General features: G+C 51.8%; 1 protein-coding gene across 2 annotated transcripts in view; it reads right to left on the bottom strand.

The window, feature by feature from the left end:
- Positions 1 to 24,494, bottom strand: part of PRKCB (protein kinase C beta) — a 259,786-nt gene that overhangs the window by 23,566 nt on the left and 211,726 nt on the right. For both annotated transcript variants that reach the window (XM_084819085.1, XM_084819084.1), the window contains exons 13-16: positions 21,695 to 21,833; positions 15,253 to 15,333; positions 14,509 to 14,616; positions 5,918 to 6,058 (exon numbers count right to left, since the gene is read on the bottom strand). In XM_084819085.1, coding sequence (XP_084675211.1) covers positions 5,918 to 6,058; positions 14,509 to 14,616; positions 15,253 to 15,333; positions 21,695 to 21,833 — 469 coding nt within the window. The remainder of the gene's footprint in view (positions 1 to 5,917; positions 6,059 to 14,508; positions 14,617 to 15,252; positions 15,334 to 21,694; positions 21,834 to 24,494) is intronic.

The raw sequence follows: 24,494 nt of genomic DNA, 5'->3' as shown, positions 1-24,494 counted from the left end.
TTGTGGGGCAGGGCAGGAACCCCGTTCACTGCATGCAGCTTTCAAAGGGGTCAAATACCTCTCTTGGGATGAAATCACATGTTACTCTCCACAGGGTGCTATCGCCAAAAACGGCACCCCGTGCCCCCTTCCCCCATAATATGTAGGGTCCCTCATGTGCTGATATGACCACATTGTCCCTTTTTCCATAGCAGCAGCCATGGGTGTCACATGAATGCAAGGAAATGGCCAGTGTGATGCCAGAGCACAGAGTGAGTGACCTGACCAGCTACAGGGGAAATGGGAGCGGCACCATCTGGAACATTCCACCCATTGAAAAACCCTGGGAAGTACAAGGAAAAGTTCATACTGTTATAAACCCTCAACTGCTGCCATCTGTCAGCCTGTGCGCTGCAACCGTGAAAAGGCCATTCAGCCAATGCTGCACCACTCTCTGTAATTAAGGCACATTCTATATTGTTATTATTTTTCAAAATCCCAGTGCCATTCCCTAGTCTGAGCTTTGCTTGCTCCATCAAAACACAGAGGCTTTCCAAACCACTGGGTTCTATGTGAATAAAGAAGTAATTAGATTAAAAAAGCACACACACCATGATTATCTCAATGAGAGGTGGTGAGTAAATGTTCAAAGATCCTTCTGTGGGTCTGCTCCAAGTCTGGCTGGCAACCAGTATACAGAGACAGGGGGCAAAGATCAGCCATGTCAGGACAGGCACTTCCTCTCACAGACAAGGCCAGCCTGTGGATGCAGGTTCAAATGAGAGAAGCGGGGGGGGGGGGGTGCGTGTAATTTCATAGAACAACAATGCCAGCGGCTCCCTGGTGCAGCGCAAGAAGCCTCCACCAAGATAAAAAGTCTGCAAGAACCATAGAAGCTGGGCAGGGGTGTGCTGCAGTTGTAAACATGGCGTTAAAAGAGACAGAATGGGGAAAGGAACAGCCCAGCAATAACGCTCTGGAGCTAACACAACCTCCGCAAAGATCCATTAATTGTCATCCTCTCTGACTAAAATCCAGCAAGATTAGTCACAGGGCTCCTTCATACGGAGCTTTTATCCTGCGATTGAGATGGCTCCTTCACGGAAGTTTGTGGGCTCTTTACATGACACCGTGATCATCCAAGGCGTCTTCTGCACTAAATGCCCTTCGTTCCATTTTTAAATAGATCACAGATAATGAGCTACCAAATTCCCACCCCCCGTTGTGTTCCACTTCAGTTCCCTCCGTGAAAAGAGGAAAAGCGGCAAGAAGAGGAGCGAGATCAATGAAAGATGATGGGAGACTCCGGTATGGGGAGAAGGGGGGGAAGGGGGTGGGGGAGAAGGAAGCACGTGAAAAAGGGAGTCGTCGTGATCCTGCATTTGAAACGGAAGCAGAAAGCTCCGTTTTAAATGCAGGGCTTTAGGCTGGTGTAGAGATGCCCACAATTAAGCTCCACTGAAACAAATGGAACATGTTAGTCATGACTAAGTTAGAAGTCCCCTTGCTTTCAGTGAGACAGAGGCTGCATCTTATGCACAGCTACTTGGAAGTAAGCAACACTGAACTTCTGAGTAATCATGAAGAGGATTATGCTGTTAACTATTACTAACTTTGGCTGGATTGGGTCCACCAAATCCACACAGTCAGGCAACTGAATGTGCATGTCCCTGATACCAAAGTAACGGTGGTTTCCCCCAAGGGACCTGAAAAGAGCAGCTGTGACAGGCACATCAGAGAGCAAAATTCCTCTCCACAAGAAGAACTGCGCACCCTTCCCAGAACACCTTGCAAGGAAGCCACGTTGGTTACACCCCCCTTTTTTTTACAGCAGAAGTATCTGCACCCCCCAAAATGACATCATAGAGGGTTAGGGGAGGGGGGCAGGTGCAGCAATAGCAGAAACCCTCCGCAGGGCCAGAATTCCCCCCAGCTGTTGGCGTGTGCTCATGAACAATTCAAGCTGCGACTTGCCTTTTACCTGCTGAGTGAATTACTTCTCCATTAATGATTCAGGCCTACAGTATGTTGCTGAGCCAGATGTCAAGACCCACTTTTTTCACCCTCGAAAAGAGGGAGGATTGCCGCCCATGGGGAGGATGCAGTGGAGAGACAAGATGAGCCACAGGCAGAAGACAACTTGGAAGGACCAGCAATGGCTTGGACGTTCGGAAGGACTGTGGCCTTGGCCAGGTACCGCAATGTGCAGCCAGAAGCGCCCAAACAGCCAGATATACAGCAGGGAGCCAGGCCCCGACACATTCTTCTACAAGAATGAAGCTGTCACCCTCAGCACCCATCAATGGCACCACTCCTGTCTTTACAGGCTCATGTTTGAAGAACTGTACTAGGCTAGGCAGAAACCAGTAAGGATTTTCCATAGACTGTGCAGGTCATAAGGGCACTGTTCATGTTGTCCACACCTTCTGTATGGCTTTCAGAAGACCTGGCACATCTATTTCAGAGAATGTGCATGTATCAGAAAAACCTTTTGAAGTGGCTACAGGAAAGTCCCACATCTTGTCCTGGAAAAAGAGACAGGAGCTCTGCTTCCCATACTGTAACAATTCCATGAGTCCTCAGTTACAGGTATACCAGACATCTACATCTCTACAAATCAACAGAGAGGAGCTCTATTTGACAGAGGAGCTCCAGTCACCCTGCCTCTCAGGCACACGTGACAGTGGACTTCAGTGGCATTACTCTGACTGCTTGGTCAAGGATTTATTGTGTTCTGGAAGGCAAGATCTGGGACCTGCCAGCAACGCTGTTCAGCCTCTGGAACTGCCTCTGAGGCACAGGAGCCACAGAAAGCACATGCTTCCTCCTCGGTTAAATTAAAGAAGGTGGTTCCCTGCGTCTGGAGAAAACACGCAAATGCCTGCCTGATTGCCATGCCACCAGCCAGCTGACCAACCCATGAAGATACCTTTGAATTGTCCCTGACAGGAAAAATGGTTCAATCCTGAAGCATCCCCACTTCCCGGTCAGGTCATGCACTACCTGGGTATCCTTAACAACACTGTAGAGCAAGTTAGATGAAAAATTAACCAAGAGGCAAGGAAGCTCCCTGCACCTTCTATTCAGTGGCCAGCACCAAACTATTGTTTCCTTTGTTTGGACCCATCCTGGGTCCAGCCCCTGAGCCATCAACCTCTTTGTTCCCATTGTTTTGAATCCTGTCACTACCTTGGGGTTTGGGCAGTCAATGTTCATTCTTTCTGCTCAGGCATCCATCATATTGATGACTCTCAGCTCTGAGAATAAACCTGGAGTCTAGTTAAGGATGTGTGAATAAGCAAAACTTGAGCTCACCGGAGTTCTTCAAATTCCATCTCTAAGCTCATTCTGACTCAAGCCCATATCAGTTTGTGAGCTTTTTTTTTTTCCATTTCACATGAAAATCCGTGTGTATTTTCATACATATTTTTCCAAATGTACGCATCAATTGCGTACATCTTGCAGATGTACGCACTCTTCTCCGATTGATTAAAGTGTATTTGTGCACATTTTTCAAAAGTACTCATTTTTTCATGCACATTTTCTAAATGTACGCATGCTGTCAGACAAAAGTTTTAGGTCCACAAATCACTTCACAAGCTCGGAAACGTATGGACTTTGACTGCAGATTACATCCGAGTCCGTGTTTGGTCCAGAAGGTGAGAACTGGGCAAATCCTGATCAAAAAAGAACTGAAACAAATTCCTCATACATCCCTAGGTCCAGTTGACTTTTACTGTCATTCCTTGTAACTCTTTCCTAGCACAATTTCCTGCTCCATTTGCCCCAAATAGATCCATTTGACCAGTATATCCAGACAGTTAAAGCGATGCCCCCTGGCAAAGTACCCCATTGAGTCCAGGGCCAGTTCTACTCGTAGCACAGCCTGCCGGCTTACGATGCCTGCTAAGAGGACTACAACCTATGTGTGAGTTATCGGTTCTAAACCAAAAAGGGCAGAATTGGTTCCGCAGGAAGCCTAGAGCACCGGGAAGTGGCTGATAAAAAGTCTTGAGCTGAATGTTAAATTTCTGAATTTAATTGGAAACTCTAAGCAGAAGCCCCACTGACAAGGCTCTCCACTAGATCTGTTTTGAACCAACATGGTAGTGGATCCAGGGTCCCTAATAATGGCTTGGCCTCCCCTGGGTCTCCCACTGGGTCCTTGCTCATCAGCCATCTTCCTTTTGGGTGTCTCTGGACAACATGATGCAGCCCTTTCTTAACACCACCAGAGTGGTGTGTGGCTACTGCCCCATTTTTGTGCTTGGGAACTAAAACCGAGAAACCTGAGGGGAGTCGGTGCCCAGAGCATTTGTCCAATTTTTGGCAACCAACCAGGAAGTGAAGCTCTTTGGGTTCCCCTTCCTCTGAAGACAGGCAATTGTAGCCACATCTTCTCTGTTTCTTCTCCTTTTCTTGTCAGTCTTTCCATTTCTGCCCCCACAGCCCACCATTTTCACCAGCATCCTCAGTCACGTAGGATCTCAGTCCCCTGCTCTGCCATTTCCATAGCGCCACCTTGTCTCCTTATTTGGCCAATGCTAATTTCCCCAGTCCTTGTCTTTTCCTATAAGTCACGCCTATTAGAACAGGCACGTTCATGAGTTTGGACTGTGAACAAGTGTTTGAGTGAGAGCATTGTGCATAAGTCCATTGTGTGCGCACCACACCTCTGGTTAAAGGCCCTCCAAGACCCACGTTGGCTGTTACATGTGTCTACATGACAGTTGTGTGTCCATGTGAACAGGGACACACAGTAGCTCCCAGTACTTGCAAAGAACATCAGGTGAGATGGCCAATGTGTGCCTCAACTGTGCCACTTCAGACTGCAAGTGGGAACTCACTTGATGGAATGCTCCCCACCACAACCTAAATTATTCCTGCTGTAGAAAACAAGCATATCAAGGATAATGCCAAGCTGGAACCTTTGTCCTTCACATGCTAGCTTTCTACATCCAGAAAATAATGTTTTTTGTATGGAGGACCTCTCCATCATGTGAGCCCTCACCGGCAGGCTGAAGTGGGGCAGTCTAGATGCAGGAAGACTACCTCAACTGTTGTTTGTGAAACTAAGGGTGCTTCCAGGTGGATATCTCCAAGGGATGGGGGAACATGCAATGCTCAAACCAGTTGAGGTTCTCCAAATTCTTCCTTGAAGCTCTTTTCACCTCATTTGTGTTCCTGACTGTGAGCGTCTTTTTTTTCCCATCAGGAAGAATGCACATTTTTAAAGTGTGCAATTTTTCCCAATTGAAAAAATACACATTTTTTAAAATGCACATTTTCCCCAACCAAAAATGCACATTTCCCCCTATAGGCTAAAATACAAGTTTTGTGGGGATTTGTGTGAATGTGTGTATGTGTTTATGTGCATTTTCAGAAGTGCATATCTGCGCAAGTGCACACTTACAAACATGAATGCAAGTTCGGGAAATTGTGAAAAAATCCTGAGAATTGCATTCCTGGTTGCATTTGCATTTGAGGCAATGAAGCAAACAGGACATGTTTGCTTCATTTCCAAATAAGAATGAAATTCTTGTACATCCCTAATGGCTCCTAGAGCTACCAGTCAAAGGCAGTGTGCAGTTATTCCATCTTTCCCTCCTGAATGTATTTTCTGTGGAAACAAACAAGACAGAAGAAATGGTGGGAAAAGGGGGGGGGGGGCACAAGTAGAAGAAGACATTGCCTGGAAAATTCCACGCTCGAGGCAGGGCAATTGCATATTACACGCCTCATCTGGAAGCACCCTCAGTTCCCAGAAAGGGACCCTTGATACAGGACAAAATAGCCCCAACATATTCATGGTCTGAGAAAGAGCACACATTGTTGTGGGGCTCAGAAAAGGGTTGTGTTGCTTCAGTCTAGTGTGCAGCTGAGCGACGGTGCTGGAGTAAGAGAGTGGGAGGAGAGAGATTGAAGAGGAAGAACTTACAGCTTTTGGCTTGAAAGGAGGCTGAATCTCCTTCCGTTCAAGTTTGTCCCAATCAATGTAGCGGAAAAAGGCGTGCTCCTTGATATCCCGCTCTCCTTCGGGGCCACACCCCAGGCGCTTAGCTGGGTGTTTGGTCATGAGCTTGAGAGGGAAAAAGGAGAAACATCCATGCATTAAATACACAGCAACATGAACGAGGTCATTGTGGTAATCAAACAACCCCCATATTCAGAGCAAATAGCCCTGGCAAGATCTTAAGCAAAGAGGGGGAAAGACCTACTAAACTATAAGAACACTGTATATAATCTCAAATTAAAGTATTCCCATACCCACCACAAAATGTTTTGTCTATATGACTGTCCCATCTTACAGACTTTGGGAAATGTGGGACTGCATATTGGTCTTCAACTGGAGGATCACGACCCACGCTGACCCTGGCCTCTTAGGACTGATCCACATTTGACTGTTGTTCGCACAAAGGGCAGTATCCAGTGCTGCCTGTGTGCCAGGAGGACTCATCACTGCTGCAATGGGAAGCTGGTGCTTCCTAAAGCAACTGGAAATGAGCTGAAATGCTCCTCTGCAGAACAGAACAGGCCTGCAACGCTCACAAAGAGGAGTGCTGCTGATCTGCCCCATCACAGAAACTAGCATTTTGGCTGCTCTAGGTGGGTCCTGCTGGCACAGCAGAATCAGCAGAAGTGCACAGGCCGCCTGGAACCTGGGTCAGTCCACCCTAAGAGATGGGAGAGGGGGATTCCAAGCGGTTGTGACCCATGACTAGGTCATATTCCAGCCTAAGCCAGATTGCTCCAGTGACACCATCTCCATTTAAAAGCGATTACAGCTAGAAGTGACACCAGTCATGGGGCTGCTGCTGAAAAGGGTGACCCCATGTCCAAATACCCCTCCTCTAGCACAGGTTTGCTGGTTTTGGCTGCATCTCTACAATGCTGGAGAAGGCAGGTGCAAGCAGGAAAACAGACAAACAGAGAGTCAGACGGAATGGGTCCCATGCTGCAGGTGGGAGTTAATGGTGGGTCACAGGTCTGAGCAGGTAGAAGATTGGCAGGCTGCTCAGGGCCCCCAGTGATGAAGAGGTACAAAAGGTCGCTTTGCACTTTGAGAGAAATCTCTACAAATCTGACAACCTACAAGCAATCAAGTACAAAGGCTGCCATGTAGCTGGGGGGAGCCATCTCCGTTGGAACTCCTTTTCATTAACACCAAGAACAGGGTAGGGACTGGCCACATCCGGCCCTGAAGGCTTTCGGTTAATGAAACAGCACATTCTGAGGGAAAGGAAGGAGACGTGAATTATTGCAGTTTATCACTGGAGCATGTCCCGCACCCAAATCCTCTCTGGCAAGCGGGACAGAAAAAAGTGAACCTGGCGGCTCGGAAGAAACATTAATATCCTGATGGTGATATTTGGCTCCCTGTCCAAGATAGGAGACAGATGACAATGGATGCCAAGGACAGATAAGTCAAGGGGATATGAAACAGGGTCCCAGGAAAAGCTGGGCAAATAAGTCAACGCTCTTTCTGGGTCCAGCATGAGGAGCTACATTCATACGGGTGTAGTGAGGTGGCTAAGAGATGGAGCTGTGAACCAGGCGGTGGTTGGGTCTCCCGTTCAAATCTTGCCTCCGCTATGGCGAGCTCACAGCTCTGCCTGTAGACACGGCGCTTCACGGAGTAACATGAACAAAAGACAGCCACATACTGTCAGGGCTGCGAGGGGGAGGGGTGGGAGAGGCAGCAAGGGACCGGCGTGAGCCCAGGCAGCAGCAACAAGGCCTTTGGCTTTGATGCTCTGGGGATGAGGCCCGAAGCCAGCAGTGTCCTGGCAAAGGTGGGGTCTGAAGAAGGGAGGAGGGGAGGGCATTCCAGCCATTGGGGGCGGCAACCGAGAATGTGCAGACCCACGGAGAGGATGCAGTTGCAACTTGCGGACATTTGATGCACTGAATCCACACCCTGCATAGAAGATTCCAGACATGGGTCATCTCCCAGAGGCGCCTTCCTCCCTTGCTTGAAGGGGCTGCCCCACAATGCTCCTAGCCTACTGGGCATCACCCCCTGTGGCCCGTCACCTGCTTAAGCACCCCATGGTGCAACTCGGAGGCTCCACCTCACAGCCTTCTTTCCATGCACACACGCTGCTTTGTAGTCGTGCACGAAGCGGCTAGCACAGCGGGGCTCAGGGCTGCGCCAGGTCTGGCAGGAGACGCCCTCCCCTGCCATTGCCCCTGCTTCTCTGAACTCTCAAAGTGGCTCTGAGAGGAACAGAACAAAGCAGCATGCCTGTCCTCACCAGAATGTGTTTTCTGGCATTTTTGAAATGCAGAAATCGAAGCATTGCGGGGGCAGGGGAGCGACCAGGCAGAGCGCTCCACTGGCAGGCTCCACATGCCAGAGTGGGCACACTGCTCCCAGCCAGTGTCGACGCCTCCAGAGAAGCGAGCGCTGCGCGTGGCCTGGCACGTGGCTTGCCACCCAAAGGTTGGACACACAGCAGGCGAGCCGTCTGTGCGCATTGCCCACTGAAACCGCCCAGCCGCCACCTGCCGGAAAGCCCACAGCCCTGTGCTTTATTCCAGGCACCGGCAACGCTGCAGAACCTGTCCAGGAGCCAGCGATTCCTTGCCTCCAGTGCTGGGAGGGAGCTTCTACGTGCCAGCAACGTGTTCACCTGGAAACATCAAGTTGTTCGAAGCTCAGTCTAATGCCCCCGTGCAGAGATGAAAGGAACAGCCCCTCTTTATGCTCTGCCACCCGGTGCGTGCCTGAGCGGGAGCAACATGCCAACAGGCTCATAGGTCCTGGTGTCACTTGGAGTGCAGCAGACCTAGGAGCTTCGTGGAAGGCAGCAACGTGGGGCTGCCTGTCCAGGGTCACCGGGTTCCCAGGTCAAGGGCATCGTGGGCAGTGGTGCTGGATCCTGGCTTGAGCTGCCCACGGTCCACCCGGCCAGGGGCTCCGCTGCGGAGCAGCTGAGACAACGTTCTCCCCTGGCCAGCATCACCCTGCAGACAGCTGTTCTAAACGGCGCCCAGCCCAGGACAACGGAATGCTCTGGCTGGCTTGCCTGGGCACTTCTACGGTCATGCAGATACTGTGAGTTTCCATTCTGTCAAAGAGAGCTTCTTGTCCTCTGCTGCCCAAATCACATCAACCCTCAGTGAAGACGGACGTCACCTCAGCACACCCCAGCCAATCTGGGCAGAGGGAGGCAAATCCTGCCCCAATTGTTCCTTGAAGCAGCAGCTGCAAAATAAACAAGCCCTTCTGTGTTCCTGTGCAAAGCCCCTTCCAAAGGGGCTTTCCCCAAAGGATGGTCCCCTCTCATCCCACTGTGCTCTTCGGATGGTGAACGTCACCAGGCTTTGGGGTGGGGCACCGGCAGCAAATGCCAACACCAAGAAGGCAGCTGGGAAACTCATGGAGCGAGGGAGCCTATGGCTCCTAGACAGAGTTGTGGGGGGCCCTACGGGATCTCTCGGATTCCTGGTTGGAGACAAGGTTCTGACCTCAGACCCAGAAATTCAAGCTCCCTGACTGCACCCCTTCACAGCCAGCGTGGAGAGAACTGCGCTGGCTGCTTCTCTAAGACTGCAAAAGTGCCTTTGGAGAGGAGGCAAAGGAGGCATTCCCAGGGTGGGGAGGGGCCCGGAGAGGCCAGCATACGCCATATCCCGAGTCCCCTTGAGCCTCCTGCCCCCCCGCTCCGCAGTGCCTCAGCTAGACGGGCGGAAAAGCCTGTCTAGCTGGAAGGCAGAGTGGGAGGCCGCAGACACGGGGATCGCCTCTGCCGCACCTCCTGCTCTGCCTAGGGTGCTTGGAAGCCTCCGAGTTCAGAGGCTTATGAGCATCCAGGGTGGGCCCCATAAGATTGCGCCCTGAGGGAGGGAGCTCTGCCCTTCTCTACATACTTTGTAGCTGACATAGCTCATAACATCTGTCTATTTATTTGAAATATTCCTTGGCCGCCTTTCAAGGCAGAAACCCCCCCAAGGCGGCTTACAACAATAAAATACATAAAAACAGTTAAAATATTAAAAATGCAAAAAACATAAAAACAATGAAAGCCAACGATAGAAACAACAGTTAAAACCAACAATAAAACCAACAATGATGTTAACAGCAGCAACAGTAGCAGCCAAAGTTGTCAGGAGCAAGAAAATGTCACATCCCTGTTTCTTTTGGGGGGCAGAGAAATACGTTTTATATATGCAAGTTCATATCTGGCTGAAGTTAAGTACTATATTATAATGCAAGTGTGTGTGTGTGTGTGTGTGTGGGGGGAGGGGTGTCTCTCTCTCTTCTGCACAAAATAAAGACAGCACTGATGCTACAGGAAAGGGAATTCACCAAACAGCCTGTGCTCCCCCTACCCCGGTCCCTTTTCTGCCTGCTTCAGTCACTTCCCTATTTGCCAGGAGTGAGAAAAACCATGACTGAAAAATCCAGCAGATGTTCTAATCAGCCCTGACTCTGGCCAATTTGCAGCATTCAGCCTGGGACTGATGGGAAAGGAAACAAAGCTGACCGGAAGGTGTTCGCGGTTTCAGTCTCTGATCACTCCCCACTTTTACTTCCAGGGACAATGGGGGAATGATGATGCCCGGGTCCAGCTCCTGTCAATGGCTACAGCAGACTTGGAGAGGGGCGTCCCCCCCGCAACGTCTCCTCTTTTAATTCACACGGAGCAATGCTGGCTAGGATCATGGGGCGGGGAGGAACTCAGGCTGGGCTCCCTTGCCCCCCACCCCTTTGCCTGGCAGAGGTGGGGCATGCCAACAGAATTCTTTCCTGCCGCTCCCTCTGACCTTCTCAGCTGCCCTGTGCAAATGTAATAGATAAAATAAATAACGTAAAATAAATAAAGTGAAAATGGTGGTGCGGCTGAGGCAGTGCGAGTGGGGAGCAGCTCTTTGCCCGTCTTAGCACTCCAGCAAATGTCCAAGCTCCCCACCCTGTGTTGCTGGCCTTGGCATGGAGTATTTGCTTCCAAAACTATGTAAAAAGATGGCATGGGGTTTATTCCCAGTTTATACATTTAACAAAATCCAGTGCTAAGACATTTCCCGGACTGTACCACTTCAAACCACAATATTTTATATTGTTTTATCCTGCGCTATTTGGTTTTAATTTTTGTGAACTGCCCAGAGAGCTTTGGCTATTGGGTGGTATAGAAATGAATGAATGAATGAATGAATGAATGAATGAATGCTGCAGGTGTGTGTCAGGAATGGATGCTCTTCCAGAAAATAAAATAACAGCTGCACATAAAACACAAGCACATCCAGCTAGTTCTTCTTGCCATGCTGGAGAGACTGGGGAGACTGGGTTCAGCCCAACTGTTCAGGGTTGTTGTAAGGACAAAATGGGGAGGGGGAGAAACAAGTTTTGCTTATTTTCTATATTCAGGGGCAGTCTCCAAAGAACTGAGCCTGTTTCACCCACAGCTGCTCCTGCCAATGGAACTGAAGGCTAAACTCAAAGGCACAGATGTGGCAAGAGAGTCTCGCCCCCCGCCAACTACGCATGAATGCGGAGCTCGTAGAAAGCTGCCCATGTCCCGTTGGACCGCCCCCATCCCTGGGCCCTTGCCCTGTTTGCCACTGTCCCACAGTTGCTATTTGCTCCTCCAGGGATGGGGACATGTGGCCCTCCAGAAGCTGCTGGACTGCACATCTCTTCACTGTTCACCATTGGTTCTGCTGACCAGGGCTGATGGGAGTTGCAGTCCAACGATGTCAGGAGGGCCACACAGACCCAGCCCCTGTGCCGTTCCGCCTGGGTCCTCTCTGCTTGCTCGTCATACCTGGGGGTCCTTGGCTGGCTGGCTCTGATGCCAAGACTCTCCTTCTGGGGGACCCTGGGCATATGAAGCCGAGGCTACAGGTGGACTAGTGATATCTCAGCACTTGGATCCCAAAGCAACTTCAGTTAAATGAAGTCTTGTAAGTGGGCCTACAAGGAGGGGGCTCTCAAAGGCATATCTTATTGGTGCAAATGGACAGATCAATGCCTGAGCCTTGGTCACAGACAGGGGCAACGACTGGTTACGTATGCAGTGATGGTGATGATGGTGGAAAGAAGGTCGAAGGCCATTTTGAGCAAGGCCCAAATATCCCATGACTTCTCTGCCTTAGGGATGTGTGATAATTCTGTTTCTGTCTGCAAATCATGCGAGCACCTCTGATTCACAACCTCAAATGAAAACGCCAGCAGGAATGCAATCCCCAAGGAATTTTTGCAATGTTGAGTTCATGCTCAAAAGGGCACACCTGCGCAGGTGGGCACTTCCAGAAGGATGCGCTTGTTCATGTGCGCAAATGCATCCCCCCCCCCGCCCCAATCTGCATTTTCATACTTTAGCCTATGGGGAAAATGCACATTTTTCAATAGGGAAAAATGAACACTAAAAAAATGTGTTTTTCCCAATCGAAAAAAAAGATGCCTGCACTCAGAAACGCAAACAAGGCAAACCAAGCTTCAGGAAGGGATCTGGAGAACCTCGAGAACTGCCTGTTCCCCCAACCCCCCTCTGCCTTGGTTTTCAACGAAGAGGGTGACATCAAACAAGCATCACACTGTGGCTGCCAGTGAGGCAGAAGTGGATGGGTGTGAGGTTAAGGAAACGAATGCGTCTGAGGGGGAGAAGAAGCCTGGATTAACAGGAACACAAAAACACACTTTCTGAGCAAAGTCATCTGCCAGGTGACCCGGAAAAGTTGCTCCCCTCCCTTGCCCATTAAACCTGGCACAGTTGTGTGATGTTTTCTTCAACCACACAGCACTTTGACCAAACAGCAAGGCACGCATGTATGGATACCATCGAGCTTTGCAGGAGAACATCACATGCTTAAGGCAGCAAATCGACAAGTAAGCTGCATCCTCCCACAAGCCCCAGTTACACTCAAGGAGCTAGCTGTTAATTCCAGTCCTTAAAGGGGATCCACACTTTCACACAACACAAACGATGCATTCATGATACACACCGCCCAAATGATAAGTGCTGCTGAGGTAGAATTTACGTGCTGCGTTCTGTGTATACCTTGAGATTGGTTTGAAAGATGAATCCAGACCTTATGTGGGTCAGGGTTAGGGTCAGCAGGATTGCTGGTGGTCACGAGGCAGAGCCTGAGGAGCGCCCTTGGCAGCCGGAGGAGAATAATGGCGACACACAGGAGAAATGTGATGCGCTTCAGAGGTCGCCTGGCCTCCTACCGGCCTGTTTGGCTGCTGTGCTCATCAGGAGATACCCTCCTGGCACTGCTCAAGGTTTTGGAGGTCCAGCCCATGACGGCTCAGAATTTAATGGAAGCGATTCATAAATATCATTAAACAAACAAACAAACACATAAAACATATGCACCCATTTGGCACAATGTATATGCCTTGCAGGATTCAACTGTCCCTTGCACAGGGAGTGGATTAATTCGGAAGACAAGCAGTCTGGATTAAGTAAATGGGATCCCCATACACAAATGTGTAAAGTTGGATTCTTCCATGCTGGGACATGAGTGTGCCACTGTTTCTTTGGTATGAGAAAATATGCTTTTTTATTGACATAAAAGCTTGGAGAGCGGAAGGGAGGCTCTGGGGAAGCACATAAAGTTGGCTTAACAATAAAATGCAAGTATACTTCAGTTTCAGTTACTGAGATTATTTCAAGGCTAACAGGGTATAGATAGAATTTGAGCCCCTGCCTATACTGTTAAACATTCTAAGATAAGAGACTTTGAAGCTGCAAATCTAATAAGGAATCTTTTGCTGGCAGCAAAATATAGTTTGGTCTCACCCGCAGAGACGCCCTTCTAGCCCTCCATCCATCCAACCTGGCATGGCATCTTAAGGGTTTGGAGGTGGCGGGGGGTGACACTTCTCATGGAGAAAATGTCACTGAGGAAACAGAAATACATGTTCCATGAAATCCAGAGGGGGAATGACCCTTTTTATTCTATCCTGGAACTTACACTATAACAGTGTAACACTAGGAAGATAATCTGTTATCTGTAACTGTTTGGATAATCTTACATACAAACATAACAAACTCTGAAGATCCCAGCAACCACAACCAGCACAAGTAGAAAGTCCTTAAAACTGAAATGTGGCAAACCTCTAAGGGAGGCCTCTTCCTCAGTGCCAATTTGCAACAGGACTTAGGAACCAAGATGTTCTCTTGGGCATGCTGGACCATGCTGACAAAGACCCAATGCATGGGGCCTGTGCACAGCCTAAATGTGCATCAGGTGCCACAGGACTCAGACGAAAAGGCCTAAAGGACAGCGTTTTGGAATCGATGGCCTGAAAAGGAAAGTGCAGGCACACTGGCACATTACCACTACAACCCAGAATCCTCCTGGCCCTGGCATAGAGCCAGTCCCAGGCCACTGCCTGGTAAGAACTGTCTAGTTCTGGTGAACTAGTTGCTGCAGGACCTCTCACTTGCTTCCTGCCCAGAGCCTCCTGAGTGGAGCACAGCGACCATAACATGCTGAACATGGAGCTCCATGCCAGAAAGGAGAACAGGCATTAATATCCCGCCCCATCCACAGTCACCCCAGCTCAGCTCTTACCCCTTTGCAGATTGCCACTGCTTCCTTGGACATGGATTTCGGGTAGGCCACATTGTGCTCCATGATGGACTGGAAGAGCTCATCTTCATCTTCCCCTTCAAATGGTGCCTACAGAATTGGGGAGCAGAAAAGGAAGCTGTTTTAGTGGCACCCACTTTCTCTGCTGTGACCTCTTCGCATGTCACCATATCGCTGTTCTACAGAACTGCCCACAGGTCATAAAAGAGCCCATGCGCTCTGATTCGCCTCATGTTTCCCTTTCCCTTCCCTAATTGTGCCCTGCCTTTGTTCAGAATGCAAGTCTGCTGGAGCCCTCCTATCTCTTGCAGAATGCCTAGCAAAAATTGTAAGCATTCAGTTGTTAAGCATTGACTTGGATTCCTGCACTGAGCAGGGGGTTGGACTTGATGGTCTTGTAGGCCCCTTCCAACCCTACTATTCTACGATTCTATGAACATACGATGCCAATGAGATTGTGTCTAACAGCAAGCATTTTGAGCACCTTTCATCTTTCATGATGGTTTGATCTCCTTCAGAATTTGAGGAAGACTGAATATTGGTAGGGGGAGACAATGACCTGCAACTGTCACTCTCCAACATAGAACTCTGTAAGCAGACCCTTCTCCTTCCAAATGCTCACACAGTATTTTGCTGATAAAACAAAAGCCCTGTTCCCAGGCTACTGGATTGCTCCCCATGGAACCCAATGAAAACCTCAAGGAATATCTATTCCGATGCCATTACCTGTCCAGCCAACATTTCGTAGAGCAGGACTCCGAAGGCCCACCAGTCCACTGACTTCCCATAAGGCTGGTAAGCGATTATCTGCAAGATACACAACACTGTCAGTGCAGCAGGATCACACACACACACACACACACACACACTTTTGTGCCACTGTCACAAGGCAAAATGATTCGTTGGGAATCCAAAAAACAGAGACAGATGATTTGTTGCTATGTTCCCAGGGATTTCAAGCGACGAGATTTGATGCTCAAAAAAACAAGAGCTGCCTCTGAAACTCCAGCCTCCTTTCCTCCAGCCATCCAACCACACTTGCCTATTTGCCTGCCCGCCCACAGCACTAGATTTTTGCAAGGCCCAAGTTAGGAGGGGCACCAATGAAGACATGCCAACATGTGCAGCAGAGACTGGCTTCTTCCCATCCATGGCAGTGAATGACCGATCACTGTGCATTGGAGGGGACACAGAGACACGTTCTGTCTCTGGGGACCCTTTCGTACTTGCCAATGATCACTGGACAGCGCTGTCATCAAGTGATGAATTTGCATGTGTGAACCAGCCCTGCGTAGCAGATAAAAGCAAGAGGGAGGCATGTATAGCAGATGTAAAGGATTTCGCCATATCTATTTATTTCAATGAATTATTTTATCTGCCATACAGGGCTGGTTCACACTTGCAAGTTCATCACTTGATGACAGCACTATCAAGTGATCATTGGCAAGTACGAAAGGGTCCCCAGAGACAGAACATCTGAGCCCTTCAGTTTTAAAACATGTATAACCCTTTTTACAGCAAATGTCCTTGCAAGGCGGCTTCCATGAAAAGAGCGCAACCAGCGTAACTTATGTAAACCTAGTGATACAGTTCCATGAATAACCGAGGCCAAGTCCGCCCTTTCCAGATAGGGTCACAGCTGGCACATCAGCCTAAGCTGTTTCTAGTCTTTCCATGACACTCTGTCTTGTCAGAATAAGCCCCTCCACCCCCAAACTGCCTCCCGAAGCCTCCGTGGAATAAAGAGATGGAAATGCATGATAGAGCTGCATGTCATCCTCATACTGATGACTTAGCTCAGCAGTTTCATGTAGATGTTAAATAAGATGGGGGAGGGGGGGTCAAGACTGAGTCTTGAGGAACCCAATTAGCCAAAGGCTCTGGGATGGAACAGAAGCTCCCCAGCGGCACCTTTGGAGGCTGCCAGGAAGGACCAGAGCCCCTTTAACACCATGCCTCCCAAGCCCATCCTGGACAGATGGCCCAGGAAGATACCCTGGTTGATGGTATCAACAGCCGCTGAGAGGACCATGAGAACTAAGGATGCTGTGGTCCTCCCATCCATTTCCTGGCATATGTTATACACCGGGGAGACCAAGGCTACTTCTGTCCAAAATCCAGGCTTGAAACCTGACTGGAATGGATCCAAGTAATCCAAGATGACCAGAATTTGAGAGTTGTATTTTCAGTGTCCAAAGCACTTCACCCCACCCCCTGGCACAGATCACCAGTGGGACAACAGGGTAGAAGTTGGGATTAAAATAAATCACCAGCGAAGAAAGCACTTCTAAGCAACAAAGAACCAGGCAAAGTTTTCTCTGAGTTCAGGGAGGCCATGAAGCCAAGGAAGAGGGGAGGAGGAGGAGAGGCGGCGGCGGCAGCAGGAGGAGAAGCCTGTGTTTCAGAAGGCCCTCTCCACCCCTGCTTGCTCGCCTCAAGCCTGAGGCGTTGCCATCTGTTACTTAACGCAAAACCATCAGGCAGTTTATTCATCCTAATTACAGATTTCTATTCCGAAAAGATTCATATAGTCAAACGTAAATGCAAATCACACGGTAATTGCAGTAAAATATACACAGGCTCAATCAAGCTCACCGTCCAGGCTGCCCCTGCCCCGCTCCTTCCCGGCCCCTCCAGCCCCAGCGCCCTCAGCGGGCTTTGGGGCTCGATGTGCTGCAGCTGCACGGAGCGCCCCGTGCTCTCCCAAAGCCAGGGATGACCTCCCTCAGGGGGCTTTCTGGCCCGTGGGGACGCAGTCACGCCAAGGGAGGGCAGGGAGACGGCGCCCTCTCGAGCCCTGGGGGGCCCTTGCAGCCCAGAAACGTCCCCTCTCTGCAGACGTGCCAAGCCACACATTTTCCCAGCCAGGCTTCTCCCCCACCTGCCTTTGAAAATTACGCTGCATTACGGTAACTTCCCTAACATGAACAGCCTAAAATGCAGATTTATGCAGCAGGCCTCAGCATTCAAATATGCACAAGCGGCTGAATTAAGCTGAACATTGTAAAAGAAAGGCTGTTTAAAAGAAAGGATTTCATTATATCCCCGCTTTCCTCCAAGGAGGGGTTCAAGGAGGTCTCCCAGCCTGCCTCCTCCCAACTGTAGCCTTGCAACAACTCTGTGAGATTGTCAGGCTGAGAGGGAGTGACTGGCCCAGGGTCACCCGGGGGGTTTCTGGCTGAGTGGGGATTTGAACCCAGGGCTCCCCCGCCCTGGCCCAGCACTCTCAAGACTCCAGTGCGCTGGCTCCCTGCAGCGCTCCCTGCGCATCAGGCGAAGCAGGGGGCCACAGACACTTCTGAGGCAGGAGGTCGAAGGGGTGGAGGAGCTGGCAAACACAGGCGGGCTGCTCCCTTTCCTGGTGGGCATTCGGGTTCTTCTGAGCTCCTCTCCTCCTTTGAGGCGCCTCTGGAAGGCCCGCAGTGGGAGGGGCCAAGGGCAGTGCGTGTGCATGCACATGTGTGGGGAGAGAAATGGGAGCCCGGGGGGCTGAATTTGGCTTCAGTCTCACCCCAGGCGCTAGAGGCAGAGAGGTGCAGGGGGGAAGCAGGGCAGGGCCCTTGCCGCCCCCCGAAAACTAGTAGACCGATCGTGGCAGGAGGACGAGTGGCGAGAGCCTCCCAGAATATTACCCTTGGGAGGTGAACGATGTCTTGGCCACAGTCAGGATGCCACCCGAGGGCCCTTTGGCTGGACAGCTGGGCTTGGACAGGACCCGGGGGATGGGGGGCGGCTGCGGCGCAGCCTGCGGGGCTCCCGGAGCCGGGGGCCGTCAGGCTCCCATGGACCATGGCAGGCAGCACAGAGGTTCGAAGTTGGACCCGGAGACTGGAGTGCCATACGGGCCCCTGGACGGGCTGGCCTGAAGGGAAACCCAGGAGCCAGGCTGGCCAACTGGGCCGCGGCCTCTGCCTGCTGTGCTCTGGCTCCAGGGGCAGCAACGGGCAGCAGCAGGGCGGAGGGTGGGACCTGTGTCGGAGGGGTTCTCGGGGCCATGTTGTGGGGGGGCAAAAGGGGTGCGGGCGGCCTGCCGGGGCGCCTGCATGCTGCCGCACACACCCTTTCCTTCCGCCGGCCGCAGAGCCTGAGCAGAGGCCTCTCGGCCTTTTGGGCGGAAAAGGGCTGTGCAGAGGCCGGGAAGGCGCCATGTGGGCAGTGGCTGTGGGAAGGGGGGGCTGCCTGGGGAACCTGGCAGGGACAAACGGAGGCCCCGGGGCCTGGGCTTTGCCCCAGCCCCTGGGATCCCCACCCCTGGACAGCAAGGTTGGAAAGCCAGCACTCCAGCCCAGGCCTGGACTTGTCTCTGGCAGCCCTGGACCTTGCCCGGCCTTCTCAGACAGAAGGTTCGGACAGACGCCCCCGTCCGAGCCCAGAGGCTGTGGCATCCGACGGAGCCCCGAAACAGGTCTGGGGGGGGAGAGGGCGGCAAAAGCCACGGGGCTGCCCCCCCGCTCTCATCTTCCAGCACCCCCACCCCCCCTCTTGCCCTGGACCCCTGGAGCCCTGGCTCTCGCTCCATCCAGCCACCGGGAGGGCCAGGCCTGCGTGCAACACTCACAAGCAGGGCAGGGCAGCTCAGAGAGGTCCTTGTGCCTGGCCTCTGCAGGGCTGCCTGGCCTGGGGGGGACAGCAGGGGGGCAAAGCTGCCCACTCCACAAAGCACCTCCAACGCGCCGCATAGATTTGCAGGCACTGGTCGGAGCCCGCGGGCTGCTTGCGGGCTGGTGGGGCGTGACGTTTCGATCCTCTGCCACAGCCGGGATAAAAGCTTAGCGTGCCCAGCATTAACACTCGAGATAATCATCTGGGCACCACGGGAAATCCCACGATCGATGGGGTCGAGGTAAATGAAAGCACGGGAAACATTCAGGCGAGGGGAAGGCAAAACGTGCTCATCCGTCGCACAGGACATTTCTGCAGGATGGGCGCAGGTTTGCGGAGCAAGGGTTCGTTTCCTTGTGCCCGCCAGACTCATTGCTTCCCTAGACAAATGAATGAGATGCACCCATTGGCACAGAGAACAGCAGGGAGGGCTCTTCTGGGAACCCTTTGGTGGGGAGGCGCCATCACTTGTCCCCACACTGCCCATGTCTCCCTTCCCTCTGGTCTACAGCCCTCTTTTGCAGAAACTATTTCTGTGGGCAAAGAACGAGGGCTGCGATTGGGAGTGTCCTTCTTGGGGGTCACACACCTGCCCACTGCTGTAGTCCTCTTTGCTCGAAATGCATTTGCAGGTTTTGCTGAAAGTTGGCAGAGAGCCCTTGCTTCACATCATTTGGTTCCCTGGTGTCCTTTTGAACCTGATATTTACCTGAGACCAGGGATATGTGCGTGCGTGTGCGTTTGTGCACACATACACACGCCAGAGGTGCTCTGTGTGTACCAAAGAGCACACATGGGGCACTGGGCTAGGGGAAAACCAAGTGCGGCGCTATGCCTGGAACGATGTAGGAAATTCATTATTTATTTTTTTAAAAGATTCTTCTCCCAACATTTCCACATTGCTCCAGGTGACTTATACTAATTTTGTGTTTATTTTGGAAAGTTTGTAATTTGCAGCCCTGTTTCCTGTTCTTTGAAAATAATAAAAAAACAAAAGCAAAAAAGAAGAAAATGAGCATTTTACACATGGCACTCAGTTGCCTTCCAAGGGGAAATGGTCATTTGTTCTACTCTGAAAGAGCATTAATCACACGCAGAGACCCAGCCACATGCTGGCGAGGCTCCCATATTAATCTTGGCAGAACAAGAGAAAACAATGTGCATTAGAGCCAGTAATTAAATGCCTCTCTGGGAAGAAGGACGCACACACAGAATAGTTCAGCACTCATAGCCAGCACTCGACGACACATGAGGAAAGGAGCGGTTTTCCTGGTCTGCTGCCAGCTGGAGATATGAACGTAACACTCAGGAGGAGCACAGGCCTGGGTTTCTTAAGGCACTTCCTGCTTACTGGCAGAGGCACCTTGGCAAAAGAGGGTGTGCATGGAGGGGAGGGGAGGGGAGGGGTTTTTAGTGGGGGTGCAGCACTTAATCAATTAAATGTCTTTACCCCAGCTAAAAAACAGTCCTGATTCATCAGGGTTCAGCCCCTATATGCAGCCCCGACAGTGGCAGCACCCGTCTCTTCCCAGCGCCTCTGCCGTGGCCTCCTCCATCACCTCGTCCACCCTCCCAGCCCCCCCGCCCCAGCCAGTGCTCCGTGCACAGCCCAACCTGCCCACGGCTTGCCATGCAGTGCCTCCCCGCAATCCGCCTGGGCTGGGAGGAGCAGGGGTGTGCCGGCAGCGGGGCAGTGGCAGCAGCCACACTGAGGGGAGGGAGGGGGCTGCTCTGGAGGGTGGGGGCTCCTGGAGGGGAGGCTGCAGCCGTGTCAGCTGCAAAGGCAGGGGGAGGGAGAAGGACACAGCAGCAGCAGGCACTTCCCGGATAAAGGGCGAGGAGCCTCTTGAGTCCCCAGAGAGTAACTACATCTAGGGACCTCTAATCAGATTTTTAGAGATGTCGTTGATCAAGCTTGTGCAATAAAGAGATCATGAACACCTACCGGATTATGGTAACGGGTCCATCTTTATTGCATCGGTAATGGCTTATTAATGTGACTAATACAAGTGAATAAATGGCAAATAAATCATCATTAGCGAAAGACATGTATGGCCTTTCTTCTTCCTCCAGTCTTTCATAAGAGGCATCCCATTTTCTTCCTATCTGTTACTTCCCTGTGTTCCTTCTTGGGTCTTAGACAGAACAGAGCTGAAATGACTCACAGGCTCTCAGGACCCTTCCTTAGCAGTACTTAAAAATGCCTTCCTCTTTGCTGACTTGTGTTCCTCACAAAATTGTTTGCTTATTCCATGTCTCTGTCTCTCTCCTGCCACACATCTGATGTGGGCAGGACACGATTGCACCAACCAGAGCTTTTCCACCCGCGCAGCGTCCTGAGCGTTCAGCTGCAGGAGTGCTAGTGCAAGGAGGAACCTTGCTCTCTGATGCTGACCAACATTTTGCCTTGCACAGAACTGGGACGCAGGACAACATCTAGACATTCAAAGCATTGTTTGGAAACCTGAGGCAAGAGAACAGGGAAGACCTGGTTTCTCTCTCTCTCTCTCCCTCCCTCCCTCCCTCCCTCTCTCTCTCTCTCACACACACACACACACACACTCACCTCGGGCGCAATGTAGTCTGGAGTGCCACAGAAAGTCTTGGTGGTGATCCCGTCCCAGATATTCTCTTTGCACATGCCAAAATCAGCAATCTTGATGTGCCCCTCAGAGTCCAGCATCACGTTGTCAAGTTTCAGGTCTCTGCAGCATTCAAAACAGACTGTGGTTATGAAAACCTGGCAGGAGGGAAACGTGCGGGAAGTGCAACAGATCCCACGTGTGCACAGAAGGTCAGTGGCGATGGCTGTTGGCTAAAGAGGAGCGGAGGTGAGAAGCAGAGCCAGGCATGGAGCGCTTGCCCTTTCACCGGGGGGTCTTTGATCGGCAGCTGGATAAACGGATGCATCTGCTGTGGTGTCTTGGAAGCTTGTCATGGGTGAAAGGGTCTGGCTTTTGAATTGGTGTGCCACTCTGTTCGGTTGTGTTCTCATTCTGGTATACGCTTTTTCTTTGCTACGGCCAACAGCCCAGACAAACATGTTTACTCCTGTCTGGGACTGCTGAGCCACTCGTCTGCTCTGGCCGGGGCCCCCAACTACACTGGAGTGGAGCGGCACCAGACCTTCCTGGACTGGGACAGCTCTCCTTAGACAGAGAGAGGCAGTCGCTTCAGGCAGCGGATTCCGGCTCTCCTTAAAGGACAGCAAAGTGTTATTTAATTTGCTATCACTGTATTTTTACAAGCCGGGACACATGTAGGATTCTCTGCCTCAGGTGCCAAAGCAACTTGGCTGACCTCGGGTGCGACCCAAACTCCTTGAGTTGCTACACCTCAGGCAGCCAAATGTCTGGGGCTGGTCCTGCTCAGGAGGGCTGGAGCCAGGACCCAAGCATGGGGGGCAGAGGAGGAAGGGACACTACACAGGCCCAGAGGTCTGGGGGGCTGGGAGGGGCAGCCAGGGCTGCAAGCCCATGACCATGAGGGGGGCGGGAGGCAGCGGGAGCTGAGTCTGCTCTGTGGGTCCTGCCTGAGACCGTTCCTGGAGCTGGATTCCCCTGCATAAATCCATACGGGGCCGTCTGGATCGTGCCAGATTTGCTGGCGTGAAGGGAAGCAGAGTTAGAAGGGAACGGGCCATGTGCAGATCGCGGAGCTCCGAGCCCAGCCTCTCCTCTGGCTGGGGGAGAGATTGCCCGGAAGCGCTGGGGCTCGTCGCCAGAGAGGCGTGGGGCTCCCGGTCCGCGGCACGCTCTCTCAACGACGACAAGTCCCAGGGCTCTGGCTCCCAGCGGCATTTCCTGTGCAGGAGGGTGGGACAAGCGCCATCAGAGCTGGAAGCCCCAGGGGTGGTGCGGCAGGGCGGGGCCTCTGGATCGCAGGGTCCCCAGGCCCCGGGTGCTGGATGCGCCAAGGCGGTCCGCCCCGGATCTCCAGGGTGCCTAGGAGGACTGGCACCGGGGCCCAGGGACTGAAGGGCGGTTGCCAGGGCGCCCAGGTCTGATTGGCACGCATGCATGCCGTCCCGCCACGTCTGGCTGCAGACTCCAGCCAGGAGCGCCAGGCACGTGGCTCCACAAAGCCAAAGGGCACAGCCGGCCCCCCATTTTCTTTCAAGACAAACAAATGATTTGGTGGGGAGAGAAGGGGCAAGGGGGCCTGCATTGTAAGTCTGTATCTTGCATGAAGAAAGCATGCCTGGGTTCTGGGCGGAGTTGGTCACTGCCTGGACGGGAGCCCCAGGCACTCTGCCCTGAGCTTGCTAAGGGAGCAGCACAACAAGACTCATTTGCAGCACAACAGTCTCCGTAGCACTATTTATTTGTGCTAATCTTCAGTTCCCAGAAGTGCACCCAATCAGGCCTTCTCTGTGGTGGCACCAACTCTGTGGAGCCGGCTTCCAATAGAGGCCCGTGTGGCCTGACCTCCCCTCTGGTGACTTTGAAGCAAGCGCGCACCTGCTTGCGGAACAGGGCCTTTCCAGCAGGCTAATGCCAGGCATGTTGCTTGAGCTAGCTTAGGGCTGCTGGCTGCTTGACATGCTGCCATTTCATTGGGAATATGCCACTATTTTTAATCTAGTGACTGGGTCTGGACGACTGCATAGGGAGAAGAAGCCATCGTGGCTTCTCCCCCCACCCCCGTGCATGCCAAGCGTGCGACCGCCATTTGCTTGACCCCCTGCGATGCAGCACAGGTTGGTGTGCCGTTCGAGCCTGGCACGCGGCATGGCGGCAGCGGCTTCCTCTGTACAACCCACGATGTGCAGTAGAGGTTGTTGGGTGGGTACAAAGCCAGCCCCACCGTGGTGCACGCCAGGTTTGGCCGACATGCCAGCCTGCGCTGCAGTTTGGGGAGCTATGCAAATGGTGCTTGCGTGCACGCCATGCATGGGGTAAGACGCCTCGGTGGCATCTTCCCCCTGCGTGATTGTCTGAACGCCCCCCGCGTCTAAGCACCTGCTTTGGGTGTTGCTCACTACACAGCATTGCAGCACAGACAATTTTCAAAAATATATAAATCAACTGCACACATACTATAGATCTACTTGGCATTTTTAAAACTGCCCCATTGATTTAAAACATGGCTTGATTTGTCTGCAGTTATTTCCTTGATTCATTGGCCATTTTACCGTTACTGATTTGAAGCCCAAAGAATATTGCCCAGTTTATTGAAGACAGCCAAGTAAACGTTATATATATTTTAAGCATTCTGCAAATTTGTTTTTCGCTGGGAACATAAATGTGACCTGGGGGAGGGGGGTGATTTCTTTCTAACCCTTTTCAAAAATCGCATATTGCTGCCCAAGGAGTGCACAGCCCAGAGTATGTCCACAGCCGCTTCTGCTAGGCTTGGAGAAGGGC

This window comes from Heloderma suspectum, chromosome 12, assembly GCF_057233095.1.
Source record: "Heloderma suspectum isolate Gila_16-S chromosome 12, 16-S_ref, whole genome shotgun sequence".
NCBI classification, from domain to species: Eukaryota; Metazoa; Chordata; class Lepidosauria; order Squamata; family Helodermatidae; genus Heloderma; species Heloderma suspectum.
The sequence above is the reverse complement of the archived record's forward strand: the minus strand, read 5'-3'. Positions and strand labels throughout refer to the sequence as shown.